The 16,883-nt window shown below is 56.7% G+C and overlaps 1 protein-coding gene across 2 annotated transcripts in view; it reads left to right on the forward strand.

Moving 5' to 3' along the window:
- Positions 1-1,454: 1,454 nt before the first annotated feature.
- GPR137B (G protein-coupled receptor 137B) overlaps positions 1,455-16,883 on the forward strand; it is a 46,585-nt gene continuing 31,156 nt past the window's right edge. Inside the window, exon 1 of one of the 2 annotated variants that reach the window (XR_004924978.2) lies at positions 1,455-2,000. Coding sequence is in view for 1 of the 2 variants with exons in the window: in XM_036116946.2 (XP_035972839.1) it covers positions 1,593-2,000 (408 nt within the window). In the remaining variant the exon portion in view is untranslated. The remainder of the gene's footprint in view (positions 2,001-16,883) is intronic. The other variant, XM_036116946.2, reaches the window with a different exon arrangement.

Raw genomic sequence — 16,883 nt, forward strand, 5'->3', positions numbered from 1 at the left:
AAGAAAAAGAGGAACGAGAAAAGAAGCACCAATGGCACACGTGGTCTTGATGAAGCACCTGAAATATATTGGGAAAGTGTAAACACTAATTTGGAGGAAAAACAGGGCTGGATCCAGGCTCCACGGGGCCTGTTTTAGAAAAAACACACAATTAGGCACGAAGCTGACTATAAAGATGAGAAAAGGAGTCCCAAGAAATTCCTGGAGGCTTGGAGATTCGGGCCTCTTTCCTCTGTTTATCCGAACTGCTTGTTCAGACTTGCTTCCAGAGGTCAGCCTGGCATCTCCTCTCTGCCCAGAGCCCTCCACAACTCCCAGCACCCCAGGGTAACGCTAGAGAGACGCCCTGGGGCGTAACCCAAGTCAAGTTTTCCGTCGGGGAGGAGCGACCCTCTTGGGAGCAGCAAAAGAGCGGACTTGGGGTCTGGCGGACCGACCACCCCGCTGGCTGGGCTGGATTGGAATGGGAGCCCGTATGCTCAGAGCAGTCACGCTTACCTTTGAGCCCTGTGGCCTCCATGGCTCTGAGCCCCCTTCCCCAGCTCCTCGAGGTACTAGCGCGCTGCTGGGAGGTGAGGGGCGCAGCGCGCGCTGTGTGGATCTCCAGGAGAAAAAATGCCCTCGTGGGCCCTGGTCAACACCGAAGCGAGGCCGTAGCCACAGGAACCATTCCTTTCCTCACTCTGGGTACACACAACTTCAGAAACACAAGCTCTGTCTTGGGCATTTCGGGATTTAGAAATAAACATCACCCCAGCCTGAGATTTCCAAGGAAAAACGCCGGCCACTTCATAGTCAGTTTTAATTTTAATGGAAAAAAGAAGGACTTACAAAGTTGTTGTTTTGAAATAAAAGAATGAACTTCTGCAAAACAAGTAAGTCATCGTCAGCAGTTAGCGGGGGTCAGCGGGAAGCACCGAACGAGGGCGGGCGGTTCCGGGGGCTTCAGGTGCTGTGTGGAGCGGGGGCGCGCGGTGCCTGGCGGGGGGCGGGGCGGTGTCTGGAGCGGGCAGTGCGGGGCGCGGTGTCTCGCGTGGGGCCGGTGGGGGTGGTGTCTGGTGGGGACGGTGCGGGGGAGGGGGCGCCCGGCGTGGTGTCTGCCTGGGGGCTGTGCAGGGGGGCGGGGCGGTGTCTGGAAGGGGCAGTGGGTGGGGCGCGCGGCTGGGTGTCTAACTTGGGGCAGTGCGGGATCTGGCGGGGGGCGGGAGGCGGTGCGGGGTCTGGGGAGGGCAGTGTGGGGGGGCGCGCGGCTTGGTGTCTGACGTGGGGCGGGACGGGGGGCGGTGGATGACGGGGGGGCGGGGCGGCGCCGGGGACGCGCAGTGCGGGGGCGGGGCGGGGTGGGCGTTCGGCGCGGGGCCGCGGGGCCGCGGCGCGGCGGGGTGGGTGCCCGCGGGCGCCCCGGGCAGTGCAGGGGCGCGCGGGGGCGGCGGGCGCGGCGCTGCCAATCGCAGACAAAGGCCGCCCCAGTGAATCATGTGGTGCCGGGGGAGGAAGTGCGGCTTGTTTTCTTTCCTCCAGTCGCCGGGCTCCGGGCGGAGCGCGATGCTCGGAGACCCCCACGGGGGCGGCGGCGGCGGCCGCGAGCCCAGATGAGGCGCCCCCGGCCCCGCTGCAGCGTCCCCGGCCCGATGGAGGCTCCGCCGTGGGACCCCCTCCGCAACGATTCGCTGCCGCCCACGCTGACCCCGGCCGTGCCCCCCTACGTGAAGCTCGGCCTCACCATCGTCTACACCGTGTTCTACTCGCTGCTCTTCGTGTTCATCTACGTGCAGCTCTGGCTGGTGCTGCGCTACCGCCACAAGCGGCTTAGCTACCAGAGCGTCTTCCTCTTCCTCTGCCTCTTCTGGGCCTCCCTGCGGACGGTCCTCTTCTCCTTCTACTTCAAAGATTTCGTGGCGGCCAACGCGCTCAGCCCCTTCGTCTTCTGGCTGCTCTACTGCTTCCCCGTGTGCTTGCAGTTCTTCACCCTCACGCTCATGAACTTGTATTTCACGCAGGTGAGTCGCGGGCAGCAGCGCGGGGAGCGGGAGGCCCCTGGGAGGGCGCTCACCTGGCAGAGCGGCCCCCGCCCTGCGCGCGGCGCCAGGGGAGAGGCCGCGGCTGCCTGGGGGCGGTCACGGAGCCGCGGGGCCGAGAGTGTGGGCAGAGCGCACTGGCTCTGGGGTCGCCCGAGCTCTGTCCTCCCTGCAGGCCTTTCTGTCAGGTAACGCCCTCCCATTCCCAAAAGGGGCGAGAAAGAAAGAAAGTGAGGGTCGGAGTCACCAGTCGGTGTCTGCCCGTGTAGCTCCCCGCATTAGCCGGCGCGGCGGGGCTTCCCGCACACGGCCGAACGGGTCCTGCTGGGAGGTGTGCCCACCAGGGAGGCTCGAACTCTAGACCTTCCTCCTCCGTTCCCTCATCCCAAAGCACCTATCTGAGCCTGGAAAGGTCCTCTGCACGATGACCTCCAGATTGGGGTCAGTCACCTATATTTTTGAGTGATGGCAGGGAGGGACTGTCCGGTCTGGGATGAGATGTTTTTAATCTCCTGCGTCGGAGCCCTGCTGAATGAACTAGGGCTCCCGAATTCATTTCTCAGGGTTGCTAAACGGCAGTCTGGGGTAACACCCAGCTCCCCAGCTGCTGCAGCAGGAGGTCAAGCTTGCTGTCTGAGCTGGTCGGAGAGGCCCCAAGAAAAAGCCATAAAGTTTACTGGGGCTCTTTTACGGGCACAGAGAAACCAGTTTATGAGGTATATTGTTAATAAGCTAATGGGAGAACATGTGAATAAGAAAAGGGCAGTAATTGTAAAGTGCTTTGCAAATACCAAGTGAAGTATTGCAAAAAGGTTTAATTACACAACGCCGTCCTGGTCATCTCTGATTCTCATTAGCTTTCTGAGCACTAAAATGTCCGTTTTCACTAGGACTCTACCCGTGTCACCTGGTGAGGGTAGTTTAAGAGCTCTCTCACGGAGAGAGGCTTTGTGCAGGCGGCATTCTCCTTTTCACAGCGTCCCTGTTTCTCTAAAGAAAACGGTAAGAAAACGGTCTTCGCCTCAAAAAAGGCTAGAAAAGGATTGCCCTGGTGTGGTGGAAGCCCCGGAGAAAATCTGCAGGAAATATGTCTGGCTACAAAATAGCGTATGTACTAGTTAGTAGCTATTATTGTCTTACAAAAACAGCTCTGCACTTGTAGCCTTCTGATAAGTCTGGTGTATCCACATATTTTCCAGTCCACGAGTCATCGGTATTATCTGTCCAAAAACTACCTTTGAGCCCAAAAGCTAGTTACTCAGGCAGTCATCAGCTCCATTGCAGACACTCTAGCTTTTTAATCGGATCCAAAGAGGTAGTTCCAGCAAGATACAAAGGTCAGGTAGGTTGATGTTCTTTCAAGAACTGGGGCCGTGATCGTATTTTGTATGGAGGTCTTTATTTGTGTCCCTTTTTAAGAAAAAAAAAAAAGGTGGGGGGGAAGGAAGAAGAAAAAAGGAAAATGCAGGCCAGTGCCATGGCTCCGTGCTAATCACATGCAAATTCTGCACTAGCTGGATTAGGGGCAGAGCTGCACATTTTCTGCACCATCTGCTGGTTGGCAAGTAAATGCTGAGTGAGGGAAAGAGTGACCAGGCAGACAGAGCCACTCCAGCCAAGAGGCCTCAAGCCCTGGCCCTGGCTTCTTTGGATCTTCCAAGTCTTGTTTCTCTTCATATCTCCAGGGTGGCTGGCAGGAGAAGGGGGTACCTAAGTGCTGGCCTCCGAGACTCTGTAGAGCAAGGCCACGCCCTGGCTTCCTGACAAATACTGATATTTCTGGGGAGGTATAAAGGGGGTCACCCTTTGACTCTCAGCTCTGATGTCTCTCCCTTCCTCTCCCTCCCATGTGCCTTCTCTTAGACAAGGTTCTCAACCACTGGAATGGCCCGGGACCTTTAAGAATTATGGCTTCCCCAGGGCACATCTCAGAACAAGTCCATCAGATTTGGGAGGGAGGGGGCGAGCAGCGAATAATGAAGAAGTACACACTGGGGGCTGGGCTCGGTTCTAATTGGTTTGTCCTATTATCCGCAAGAGCCCTCTGACGGAAGTGCTGAGATGGTCTCCCCGTTTTGTGGAGGGTCAGAGAGGTTCAATGGCTCGCTCAAGTTTACGTGGCCCGGCCATGGAGGCACTGGGAGGCCGCCCACATCTCTGGCATCTGAGTGATGGCCTGTGCCTTGTGGTACAGTGTTCAGATGGGACAACATACTTACCATAGATGCAGCCCCTGTTCTCTGGGAGCTGAACCCCCGGCTGGGGAGAGACGAACTGTATACCCCACACAGTTAAGCGATAACTCGGGGGACTTGGAGAGTGTATATTGAAGCTCTGGGAGGCTTGAGTGGGCCCTGAGCTGTCAGAGAAGAGGCGGGCTTGTGGCATTTCGGGGGGCCGGGTGGGGAGAAGGAGAGGGCAGTGGCCGAGGAGCAGCATGACAGAAGTTTTGGGAGGGATGGAAGGTGCTCCTGGAGCTGGAGGAAGTCTTCACCGTCATTGTCCTGTGCTCTGTGCCTGGCCCCACGCCTGGGGCTTCCTCATGTGTCTCCACGGAGCCTCGCTGATAACCTGGGCTAAGGGTATTATCTGCCCTCCGAGGGGCGGGATGGTGAGGAGCTCGTCCACAGTGCCCCGCAGCCTCTGCACCTCCTCCCCCCCCCCCCCCCAGCTGCTGGAGGGCCACGGTCCCGTCCCTCTGGGGCTTGGAGTGGAAGCGTGCGGTGCGTCCTGCGCTCTTAGCCTCTCCCCCACCATCTTTGGAATCTGGCTCTTCTGGGGCTGGCCCGAGGAGGGGCAGGGTTGTCTCAAGTGACGCTCTGCCTGTTCACTTTCAGCCTTGCTCCGCCTCTGGCTCTGTGGGTGACCCTGCCATGGGGCCGCGTCTACATGGCCGACTCTATTTTATCCTGGCTCTCTCTGCCTATCCGCCTTCTGTCCAATCCCTTCTTCAGGTCTGGCCACATAGGCCATGGGCTGGTGTCCCCCCACCGGGGTCTCCTCCCAGGTCCCCACCCGCCCCCTTTCCTTCTCTGCCGCCCACAGAAACCCCAAGTGGAGGAAGATACCGCCCCCTGAGGTCCTGGTGCCCTCAGACCCCCCACGGCCCAGGGTGGCCTCTGCTAGGACTCTCTCTGCAACCCAATTTGTTCTCATGTCTACACCCCTTGGGTCTGAGCCTTCCCAGCTCAGCAAGCACCTGTCCGTGGAGTGGGGTGGTGAGGCCCCCTGCTTCCTAATCCACCTGAGCAGTTCCCCTGGGGTTTTCTCCTCAGTGACCCGGGGTGAGGGTCGCATGTCCCACCGTGAATGCCACTCTCCCGCCGAGGACGGGCTGATGACTCCTTTTCTCCGCTCTCCACCTTCTCGGATAGGCTGGAAGGTGGGGAGGAGGCTAGTGGTAGGACTGGTTCTGCTGACTCTTAGCTGGCCCTGTGTGAGGTGTGTGAACGGCTGGCCCCAAATGTCCGGGGCTGTCTTTGGAACATGGAGTGTTGAGTACCTGTCGTTTCTGGCTCTGGTCCCCAGCACCAGTGTGGGGTACAGCTAAACTCCCACTCAGCTCTTTTTGCCGTTTTTTTTTTTTTTTAAAGATTTTATTTATTTGTCAGAGAGAGGGAGAGAGCACAAGCAGGGGGAGCGGCAGGTAGAGGAAGAGGAAGAAGCCGACTCTCCGCTGAGCAGGGAGCCCGATGTGGGGCTCCATCCCAGGACCCTGGGATCATGACCTGAGCCGCAGGCAGATGCTTAAGCGACTGAGCCACCCAGGCGCCCCTCCCACTCAGCTCTTTGCTGCACCAGGAAGTGGTAGGGCTGAGGCTTGAACCGAGGTCTGTCCTCCAGAGCCTGCTCTTCACATAGAGGTTTCCAGCAGAGCAGGACCCCGACAGCGGGAGCATGGGGTAATCTCTGCGCATGGGGTATTGGGGTGCCCTCCACCCCAGGCTGTCGGGTCGAGGCCCAGTAGCAGAGGTTGCCAGCTCTGTTCCAGGGCAGCCCCTGGGCAAGCAGATCTGTCTGTAGTGCTCCTGGTGTGGCCATGGGCTCAGCAATACCTGGGCAGCTGTGTCTTCCAGCCGTTTGCCCTTGGACCTCAGACCCTCAGGGCCCCTGAGTTTGGTGGAGCAGAGTGGGCTCAACGTCTCACTGGTTCAGCGTTGTCTTGAGCCCGATGACAAATTCCTGCCATGACAGAAGGGTATTTTGAGGAAGGAAAAGGAGAAGTGAACTCTCGGGACCGGGGCGGGGGGGGAGATGTGGTGTGATTAATGGATGCTGACGCAGAAGCCAGGACTCCAGCACATCTTAGAGGGCGGCTGGGAAGCTGCAGGGCGGTTAGGGCGGGTGGTGGGGGGGAGCTGAGGCTCATGGGGGCTGTTGGAGCATATCGTGGGAGTCTGGGGGTCATGGTGTGCCAGCAAAGGCCTATAAATGGGTTGGCAGCGCTGGGAATGGAAGGAGCAGGGACTGTGTGGGCAGGACCGAGTTTGAATCCTGGCTTCACCCCTAGTGCAGCTCCCATGGCTGGTTACTGACATTCCTCACCAGGAAATCAACGACCATGACCACGGTGCTTATCCCCCTGGTGGGAGCAGGTTAAAGGAGACACCGTCGGTGTTGTAACCCTTTGCACCTCAGTTAAGGTGCTCTTTCTGCATCTAACAGGAGGGACTCTGGCTCTTGCCCAGATACCAAACCACAGTCTTAAAGGTCAGACCCCAGTACCAGCTCTGCCTTGTATCACCCCTACCGTGTCATCAAAATGACTTCTACCGCCATGTTGCAACATTTATATTTATAAAAGGACAGTGACACTTGGCTTGCCCTTAGAGGGAGTGTGGAAGTGAGCAGCTCCTCATAGCTGCAGCTCCTGAAGCCAAGAGCTGGGGAGAGTGGGAGGTTCAGCGGCCCAGCCCTTCATTTTGCAGATGAGCCAACCGAGGCCAGGAGAATTCTAGTGACTTGTCCAAGGTCACTCAGTCTGGTATGAAGAGCCAGGTCGAGGCCCAGCACCTGTGAGCTTGTGCTTGTTGCACATGCCACCCCCAACTCGAAGTGCACCCCTGTCCTCATCCTTGCTGATAGGGAACCAGGAGGTAGCCAAAATCTAATCCAGGGACCTTCTCTCCACCCCTACCAGGAAAAGGGAGGTATTGATTTTAGGAATACGTGAGTCTTGCTGTGCTTCTTGGCAGTCCATTTAATCAAGATCAAGAAATGTTTACCAAATACTATTGTGTGCCAGGTCCAAATCCAGGAGGTGTGAGGAGGGACGCTTCTAGGCCTGTTGGTGATTATGAAGAAGTAAGAAGCTTAGGAACACACAAGGCAAGCGTTAGTCCCCAAGTACCTTATTTCAAAGCTGGGACCCAACAGTCCCACCAGGGCAGGAAGTATATTCGGCCTCACCTCTGTGCACCACACCCATGACCTCTTGGTCTCTGGCTCCTTGTGGTCACTCAGTGGGCTCACAGCCTCCAGAGCAGTGTGCATGTGTGTGTGTACCTTGTGTGTGCCTCTGCCAGGGCAGGCACACATGGAACCCAGGAGAATTTTCCTTACTTGCATTCAGTCGACCATCCACCACCAGCCCCTCCCAGGAAGTAGCTTCCCAGCCTCACTTCTAAAAATTTCCCTAAGAAGAGGCCTCTGATTCTACAGCCCAGTTGTCCAAGATCTCTCCTCGAAGCACAAGCTTTTAATTCTCTCCACTCCCGTTACTATTGCTTCAGTGCCGACCTAAGGTGAACCACATTTCATGAACGGCCTCAGCACTCTTGGGAATGATTAGACTCTCATAGCGAACCCGAAATCCAACCCCACTGACCACGAAGCCTTGATTTTCCCAACAGCAGAAGCTGAGCTGAGCCTACCGGCTGTGTCCTTGTGCACCGAGCACAAACCTGCGGCTCCTGTTCCCATCGGGAACCTTGGTCTGGGTCCCATACACCCTGCCACCTACAGGGTTTTGTGGCATCTTTGAGCGCCCCTGTCTTTCCCCAGGTCAGGCAAGCAGGGACTAGAGGGGGCGGGGGGTTGTCCGCGGCTGCGTCTGACAGCACGTGCCCTCCCCAACTGGGGGGCTGTTGTGTGTCCGTCGTCTTAGCCCCCAAAGGCCTCCGGTGCCTGGGAGGGGATCATCTTGGAGGTGACGTCATCAGGGCGGTGAGGGACGGCCTGACCAGAGAAGGACATTGACGGAATGGGAGGCTACTCATCCTTGTGACATCACTCAGAGACTTTCCGCTTTTTGAGAACTGCAAATCATGTGATCTGGAGAGTGGCTTTGGTCAGTCGGTTCCTGTTCTCCTTGCAGCTCTAGCGAGAGGAGCCTCTTCCTGGTTTGTGGGTCTGTCTCAGGCCTGATATTCTGGCAGGTCAGGTTTTCTCGGGACAGAAATAGCCTCAGCAAACGGTCCAGACGATACCTGCCACACTGCATTCAGGGAGGTCTGCAGAGGCTTGTCAGTATTTTACTTTTTAATTATCCCGGGGCTAAAGTTTCGAGTCTGTTTGCCAATGAGGACAGATGAAGCCTGAGTGGATTTTCTCTACCAGTGGGTTGATGTCCTCAAATTTGCTCATGGGGGGGGGGGGCGCAAGGAAGGAAGGAGCGCGGGATGCCTGCGTCAGTATCTTAGGCCTTGTGAGCCCCATACAGTCTCTGCTGTGTATTCTTTTTTTTCATACGTCTCTTTTAAAAGATAAAAACTGCTCTTAGCTCACAGGCCATACAAAAACAGGCTGTGGGCTGGATTTGGTCCTTGGGCCCAGGTTAGAACAAACCCAGCATTTATCACCAAGCTCCCACCCCATCTTTATCCTGTTATTGTTGCCGGGACAAGTTGGAATTGGGCTTGGGTTTTTATCTCCTGCTTAGAGAGTGCTGTTCGCTTTGAACAAATCTTACTGATCACCTACGCAGGTGCCTGAGGCCAGAGGCAGTAAGTTGGGATTTCTTCCCCGAAGGGCCACTGACTATGGGGAAGGACACACGGAAATGGGAGTGCCCTGAGCCACATGCCACCCACAGCACACAGAAGGGAACCTGTCTCCTGCCGGCCAGGGGCTGGGGAGACACAGACGAGGACCCTCCACTGGCTTGATGTCTTGTGACATCATCAGCCCTCTACCCCTTTCCTGGCAGACACACTTGGCTATGCATAATCCGCAGGGCAGAAATCCCCACACACAGGGACCTCAGCTCCCCAGGCTGCACCCTGTCTCATGAGTAGGTCAAGTAATGTCATGAGGGCTGACATTACTTGGTGACAGTCCTTACAGCAGTGAGACAAAGTGGGATGTCTCCAACGGTCACTCCTTCATCTCTACGATTGTCCCTCTAGGATGCACGTTGCATGTTTTTAAAAGAACCAGTGGCGTTTGTTACTATTTAAGTGTAAAGGCAAATCTCTTTGCTCTGGTTTGTTCCTGGCGGCAGCGTCCTGGGGTTCAGAGCATCGGGATGGAAAGGTGGTGCTTGGGGGAAGTCTGGGTAGCTCCAGTTCCTCCCCTTGGGGCCGTTCCGAGCAGATACAGTCCCTCTTCCCCAGGACAGCCCTTTGCAGTTGTGGCAGCAGATGTATTCTCCCAGGACCTGTCCGCAAGGGGTGGGACATTCTCAGTTCCTTTCATTGTTTCTGATGGGATGTGGTTTTCACTGTCCTGGTGCCCGTCGGCCCCACCCAGTGGCCCACGGTGAGCCAGGGGCAGCTCCCGGAGCAGAAGGAGGCCTCACTCCCAGCGTTCCGCCACATTGCTTCCTCTCTGGCAAGTATTGAGGGCCGTTCTGTCCGGGGTGGATACAAGGAGCCCCGTCGGGGCCGTCTTGGGCAGCTCAGGCTGCTCTAACCGAATACCACGGTGGCTTCACAGCCACTTATTTCTCTCCGTTCTGGAGCTGGGAGTCTGATGTCAGGGTGTCACCATGGTTGGGCTCTGGTGAGAGCCTGTACCTGGTTGCACGTGGCAGCTTCTCCTTGGGTCCTCACGTGGTGGGGAGCAGGGAGAGCGCTCTCCAGGGCCCGTTTCATGAGGACACTGTTGCTCTTCACGTGGGCTTCACCCTCCTGACCTAACTGCCTCCCAGAGGCCTCACCTGCTGATGCCATCACATGGAGGAGCGGGATTTCAGCCTGTGATTTGGGGGGGACCCCAGCAGGCCGTCCGTAGCCGGTACCACACTGCCTCCAGCTAGGGCAAAAGTCCCCAGGGAATGTCAGAATGCTCCTCACTCCTGAGGCAGGAAGTTGTTTTGGGGAGGGAAAGACACCTGGGGCACTTTCACTGCTAACTTATATTGTAGTTCTGCGTACTTTGGTGCACAGATCGTGGCCGTGATAAAACGTAGCCGCGGGGCCTTCCTTCCAGGAGCCTTTGGGCCTGGCCGGCCACTGACCCCCCCCCCCCCCCCCCCCCCCCGGCTAAACTCCCCTTGCTGGAAAAGGTCTCCTCCTTGCTACTAAGGTGCTCTTTTATGTGCGTGTCATGCACATTTGGAACAATTGCAGGCAGGGCCCTGACCTGCAGATCGTGCCCCACAGTGGCGGTTGCCATAGGAGCGGCTCAGAAACATAGTGATGATCATGGCACCTTGTATGGTCAAGGTCCTTTCCATTCACGAGGCTGAAGAGAGAATGCTGCCAGGGAGGTTGATCTGCATGGTCAGTCTCTATCTGTCCCAGCGAGACGGCAGGTGCTTCTCCCTGTGGCCTCTGCCCAGGGGAGTCAGCAGGCCCCAGGACAGGACTGGGCTTCTGTGACCCAGGCCCAGCTCCTTCCTCCCCCTGACAGGTGGGGCCCACGCCCCCTGAGAAGCAAGGCTGCAGCGGACGGGTGGGGCTTCCCAGGGCAGAGGCCACAGGCTGCCCTCTGGGAAGGCTCTTCATGTCCTAGAGTTTTGGGTTTTTTTTTTTTAAACATTTTATTAATTTATTTCGGGGAGAGAGAGAGCATGAGCCAGGGCAGAGGTTAGAGGGAGAAGCAGGGGGCCTGATGCGGGACTTGATCTCAGGACCTCGGGATCATGACCTGAGCTGAAGGCAGATGCTGAACCTACTGAGCCATCCAGGTGCCCTTCATGTCTAGAGTTTTAAAGGTAGAAGGCACCTGAATGGGTATTGGGACTAACCCTTTTGTCTCACGGATGGACACCAAGGCCCAGAAAGGCGAAGACAGGTCATCAGGGCTGAGCCAAGCAGGTTCATGTCTGTCTGGCCAGCCACACCCTTGAATCCAGACACTCAGGTGCCTGATGACGAGGAAAAGCAAGAAAATTGAAGGCCAGGCTCCGTGTGTTGCTGGTTGACTGTGAGGGGCGCTCCCCAGGGCGCCACTGCCCCTCCTGGGCTGCCTGCCGGCCTAGAGCCTTCTGGGGCAGCCTGGCTGGTGTGGGCGCTGTCAGATGGAGCCCAGTTCTGTTGACGAGGACAGGGAGGCCCTCCCGAGCCACTGGATGCGTGGAGGCGGGAGCAGAACTTGGCTGGACTGGTGGGAACTGGAAACAGGAGAGGACGGGAGGAAGCAAGCAGAGATGCCTCTTTCCTGTGAGACCTTTCCCTCTGTTCCCTGAGTGAGCACTGAGAGTCGGGGGCAGTTTAGGCAAGAGACCCAGCTCCTGCTCCTTGTCCCACTGTGCGGTGGCACTGACATGCATGTGCGTATGTGCGTGCACGCGGGTGCCTGGAAGGGCGTCTTAGGTGCTGGGTCAGCAGACGGGACAGTACAGCAGAGCTCTTGGGAGGGCTGGAGCTGGCTAACAGCACTTGCAGGGAAGTTCAGAGCGGAGGTAAGATCACTGTGCATCCCAAGATCACGTGCAAAAGCAGCTCACTTAATTGCTGGGGACTCTGTTCCTCGGGACAGCACGAGGCCAGGAAGGCCCGCTCCTCGAGCCGTGAGCTTGCCAAGTTCAAAGGCAGGAATTGAAATGGTGAAGACCTGACCCTGGAGCCCAGTCACCTCCCTGGGGACCCCTCACGTGTGGCCAGCCCAGGACCCGGACAGAGCTCACCTTGGCTTCAGGCTACTGCACCCCGTAATTCTGTGGCAGGAACAGCGTATACGCCTTTTTCCTTCATGGCATTCCATGGCTTTAAATGCACGGTCCGTCTCCACGCACATGAAGACACCATGCTTGCCTCGCTTTCGCAGAGAGCTGTCCTGATGGCTGACCCCCTGGAGTTGGCTTATGCTCGTCCTTGGGGATTCCTGCAGAAGGGGAGAAATGTGCCATTTGGGTCTCAGGGACTCTGGTTGTTGTGTCACCCTGCTCTGGTGAATGAGGGTGCTCAGCATGGGGAAACTCAGACGGAGGCAGCTGACCACTGGCTGTCACCTGGGGACACCAGGGCCTCGGGTTTGCGTAATTTCCCCAGTATATCAGGAAGTGGGCAGCACGGAGGGACCATAAGAGCGAACGGCGAATGTGTCTTGGTTCCTAACCTTTCTGAGTGTGAAAGTTCCTTTTATGGTCAAGAAGGCCTCTGTGGTCATGGTTTAGTAGTTGTGCATTTAGAATCATGGTTGGAGAACACGGACAAGGACTAATGATGGTAGCAAACACATAAACACAGAGTGTCTGTGAGGTGACCGGCATTTGTCTAAGTGCAAGACCTGGGTTAATTCACCTAATCCTTACAGAAACCTACTAGATGGGTACTGTGATTAATTTCGTTTGACAGGTGAGGTACTTGAGGCACAGAGAGGTTAGGTAACTTTTCCAAAGTCACACAGCTGACAATTGGTGGAGCCAGGATTCAGGTCCAGGTGAGCCAGCTTGAGTGCACACTCTTGATCATCTTTACATGTCTCTGTGCCAGAGAAAGGCACACAGCTGTGGCCTATGGTCAGTCGGACACCGGGCCTTAGTGAGAATGTGTGTTGCGAACATGTCATCATGGGCGAACAAACAAGTTGCACAAGGGTGTGGAAAGTGTTAATATTGTTCAGATGAAGTGAAAACCCACACAAGATGGTACTCTCTATTTTTTACATATGGTATATTGATATATTAGGTGTTATTTGTAAATGCACACGTACGTGGTAAAATTATAAGCCTTCCTGGGTATGGTAAGGCTAGATTCAGAAAGGGATTACCTCCGAAGAGGAGGGATTAGAACCAGCGAGAGAGATGCCAGGGGCTTCAGGGATACCTTTTTCATTTGTTAAAAATGAAAACCGAGTTGGAACAAAGATGGCTGTGTTCCAGGTTGAACCTGTGCGGTGGGTACATGAGTGTGGGCTAGGTAGTTTCTTTTTTTTTTTTTTTAAGATTTTTAAAAAATTTGTCAGAGAGAGAAAGAGAGAACACAAGCCAGGGGGAGGGGCAGGCAGAGGGAGAAGCAGGCTCCCCACTGAGCAGGGAGCCTGACGCAGGACTCGATCTGAGGACCCCAGGATCATGACCTGAGCCAAAGGCAGACGCTTAACCTACTGAGCCACCCAGGCTTCCCTGGGGTAGGTAGTTTCTTTGGGTGTACATGACGTACGTACTTTATAATGAATCTTAACCCTACCATAAATTTGGAGCATTTTCAAGTGAATCTGCGTACATACATTTGAAGAGAGAGTGCGTGTGTGAGCGAGAGAGACATACTGGTTTCTTTCGACTTCGGCCTGCTTGGCGCACACAGCCTCCGACCCGCTCGGCGCACACAGCCTCCGACCCGCTCAGCTCCTGGGAGGGTCTCCCCGGGGGCCCCAGCCCACGGCCAGACCTCGGCCCAGCAGGGCAGGTGTGTGCAGTCTGGAGCCTGTTAGGGCTGGGACGGTTGGGGAGTGTCCGCTCAGCCTGTTCATTTCCAGGGAGTGGGGGCCCAGAAGGGCAGACCCGGGGACCCGGGTCATGTGGGGTGGGGGGAGTTTATAGGGCAGAATGGCTACATACAGCGCCTCTGAATCAAGTGCAAGTCTGGAAGCATAGTGCTCCATTCAGTCGCCACAGACACTGCCTCTGGGGACAGAGAGGTTACTTTTGTTTAGTTTGTCTGAATGCACAAGGGACACTGTCATACCCACAAAGAATAGCATGGTCGTTTCTGCCAGAAGCAGCCAACATGACATTAGGAAAAATGATCGTGAGGCAGCAAATGCCAGCTTGAGTCAGTAGGAGGACGAACAGGCAGGCAAGACTGCAAAGGGTGGAACAGAGTTGGTGAGAGGGTCAGGGACTGTAATTTATGGGGGGAGGGAGGCTGAGGTCAGCAGCCGCTCTAGAGACTCTGCTTCTGTCCCAGCAAGGACGTCACCTACTGGGCCCTCCTGCGTCATCTGAAAGGGGGTGCAAGGGCCCTGGGGTTACTGACGGGACCCTGGGCAGGCCTGCAGGTGGGGCAGGAGGTTGCCCACATTACAGCCCAGTCTCAGGGGTCAGCCTGGGGCAGCTTCCGGCTTCACCTCATGCCAACCCAGAACTTGGTCTTAAATCAGAACCCGAGGAGCCAGGATCGCTCACAGTGATGTCTGCACCCCTGGATGGCCTCTTGGGAAATCACCGAGTTTTCTTCCCATGGTACCAGTTTTAGGCAGGACTTTACGCCACAGTGGAGGTGATGCTGAGGCCACAGGCGTCTGCGACGGGAAGTGTATTTCTGAGACACAGCATCAGCTTCCCATGGAAGTGGCTGCGTGCTCGCGCCCTGCCCTGCCCTGCCCTCCAGCCCTCATGGCCACAGCGGCTCCTGAAAACCCTGGGGTTCTCCCCAGCTGTGTAGACACCAAAGGGATGGCAGGGAAAGGAGACCTGACCCCATTGTCTGCCCTTCTGTTTCCCTAAGAAGCAGCTGGGACTCTCCCTTCAGGTCAGCGTTCCAGCCAGGCCTCCCGGTCCCCCAGGGCCACCTCCCCTGCCATCTCTGTGACCCCCTCTTGGGCTCTCCTTCCTGCCTCAGTTTCCCCACCGTCCACCTCCCTCTGGGGGCACCCTCCACCGCCCTCTGCTGTCTGGCCTCTCCCTCCCTCCGTTGGTGCAGGGTCGAGATCCCTTCTCATGATGTCTGGGTCTCCCAATCTTAAAACCAAGGCCCCAGTCCCCCTGAATGGCCCCTCTCTTTCATTTCCCAAAAGCACCCTCCCACCCGCAGTCCCCCCCCCACCCTGGGCATGTCCCCACCCAGGCCCCTCTCTCCCTGGTCCGCTGCTCACTTCCCTCCTGCTCCTGCACATTTGTGGGGACATAACCCGCCTTCCAGGAGGCACCCCGTTTCAGGGATGCTGTATTCCCAGCCCTGTGCGGCCATCCCTGCCGCCAATTTTAGAACATTTTTATCACCCCCCCCAAAGAAACCCTGTAGCCCGAGCGGTCATTCCCTGTGTCTCCCCAAACCCCCCTGACCTGAGTCACCACTCCCCTACCTTCTGTCTTTGATGTGCCTTTAAACACATGCGTCCGTTTTCACCTTCCTGCTCAACCCACCAGCGGCACTTTGCTTCTCGTCCTCACCCCTGCGCCCTCTTAAAGCACAGCTCTGCTTGCTGAGTGTTACCCCCACCGCACCCCTCCTGCGCTGCCGCCCAGGGCCTGTCAGGCCTTCCTTGCCTCGCTCTGCTGCCCCTTGGCCTAGCCCCGCTGCTGTGACGCGGCCCTCCCCAGGGCGCTGAGGTGCCCCCGCCAGGCAGCCTCCTCTCCTCACGCCTCCCTGCCTCATGCCTCCTCGGGCCATATTCACATTCCCCCACAGCCCCTGGCTCGTGCCCCTTCCCCCCATCTCACACCCCCCACACCCCCTCACACCCCCTCACACCCCCTCACACCCCCTCACACCCCCTCACACCCCCTCATGCCTCATCACGCCTCATCATGCCCCCTCACACCTCCCCTCTCCTATCTCCTTATACCTCCTCTTCATACCTCTCTACGCCTCCCTAACAATCTCGTGCCTCCTCACACCTCCCCATACCCCCTCACACCTTCTCACCCCTTTCCACACCCTCTCACACCCCCCCATACCCTCTCACATCCCCTCATGCCTTATCACGCCCCCTCACACCTCTCCTATCTCCTCATACCCCTTCACACTTCATCCCCTCACACCTCCTCTTCATACCTCTCTACGCCTCCCTACACCATCTCGTGCCTCCTCACACCTCCCCATACCCCCTCACACTTTCTCACCCCTTTCCACATCCTATCACACCTCCTCACACACTCTCACATCTCCTCACACCCTCTCACACCTCCCCACACCCTCTCACACCTCCTCATTCCTCCCTGCACCTCTCCACACCATCTCATGCCTCCTTGCACCTCTCCACACCTCTGCACACCCCCTCACACCTGTCCACATCTCCCCACACCTACTCACACCTCCTCAGATCACCTCACACCTCTCTACACCTCTCCTCTTCTCACACTGCTGGCATGTCTGTGTCTGGTTGTGAGTTTCTTGAGGTCAGAGACCAGCTCGTCCCCATTTTTACAGTTCTTGAGTCCGGATTCAGTGCACCATGCGGTGGACCTGATGTGAATTCGATCAATCTGAATGTGGGAATGATATGAATTTTTGTCTGGCCTCAAGTTTTCCTTAGCTTTTCACATGGTCTCTGTCTTCCTTCTCTCCGATTTTATGGGTCTTAAGCAGGCAAAGCCCGTGCTGTCAGGAGCACAATAAAATGGGAAAGGGTAATTAATCTTTGTCTGCCTCCCCCTCAGGAGCTGTCTCCTCCCAGCCGGGTTCCTGCTGAGGTCAGCGGGAGCCAGCGCAGACTGTAGGAGATGGGCAGCGAGATAAGGGATCCCCGGCAGGCCAGAGAGCAGGGCTTACCCAGAACATTTAGCTCCAGTTCTGGGCACGAAGAACCTTTAATGACGTCTCTTGATGCACAGATTGGGGTGGGGGTGTGTAGGAGAGTTTGGATTTATTTTGC

The sequence above is a fragment of the Halichoerus grypus genome, chromosome 7 (assembly GCF_964656455.1).
Source record: "Halichoerus grypus chromosome 7, mHalGry1.hap1.1, whole genome shotgun sequence".
In the NCBI taxonomy this organism is placed as follows: Eukaryota; Metazoa; Chordata; class Mammalia; order Carnivora; family Phocidae; genus Halichoerus; species Halichoerus grypus.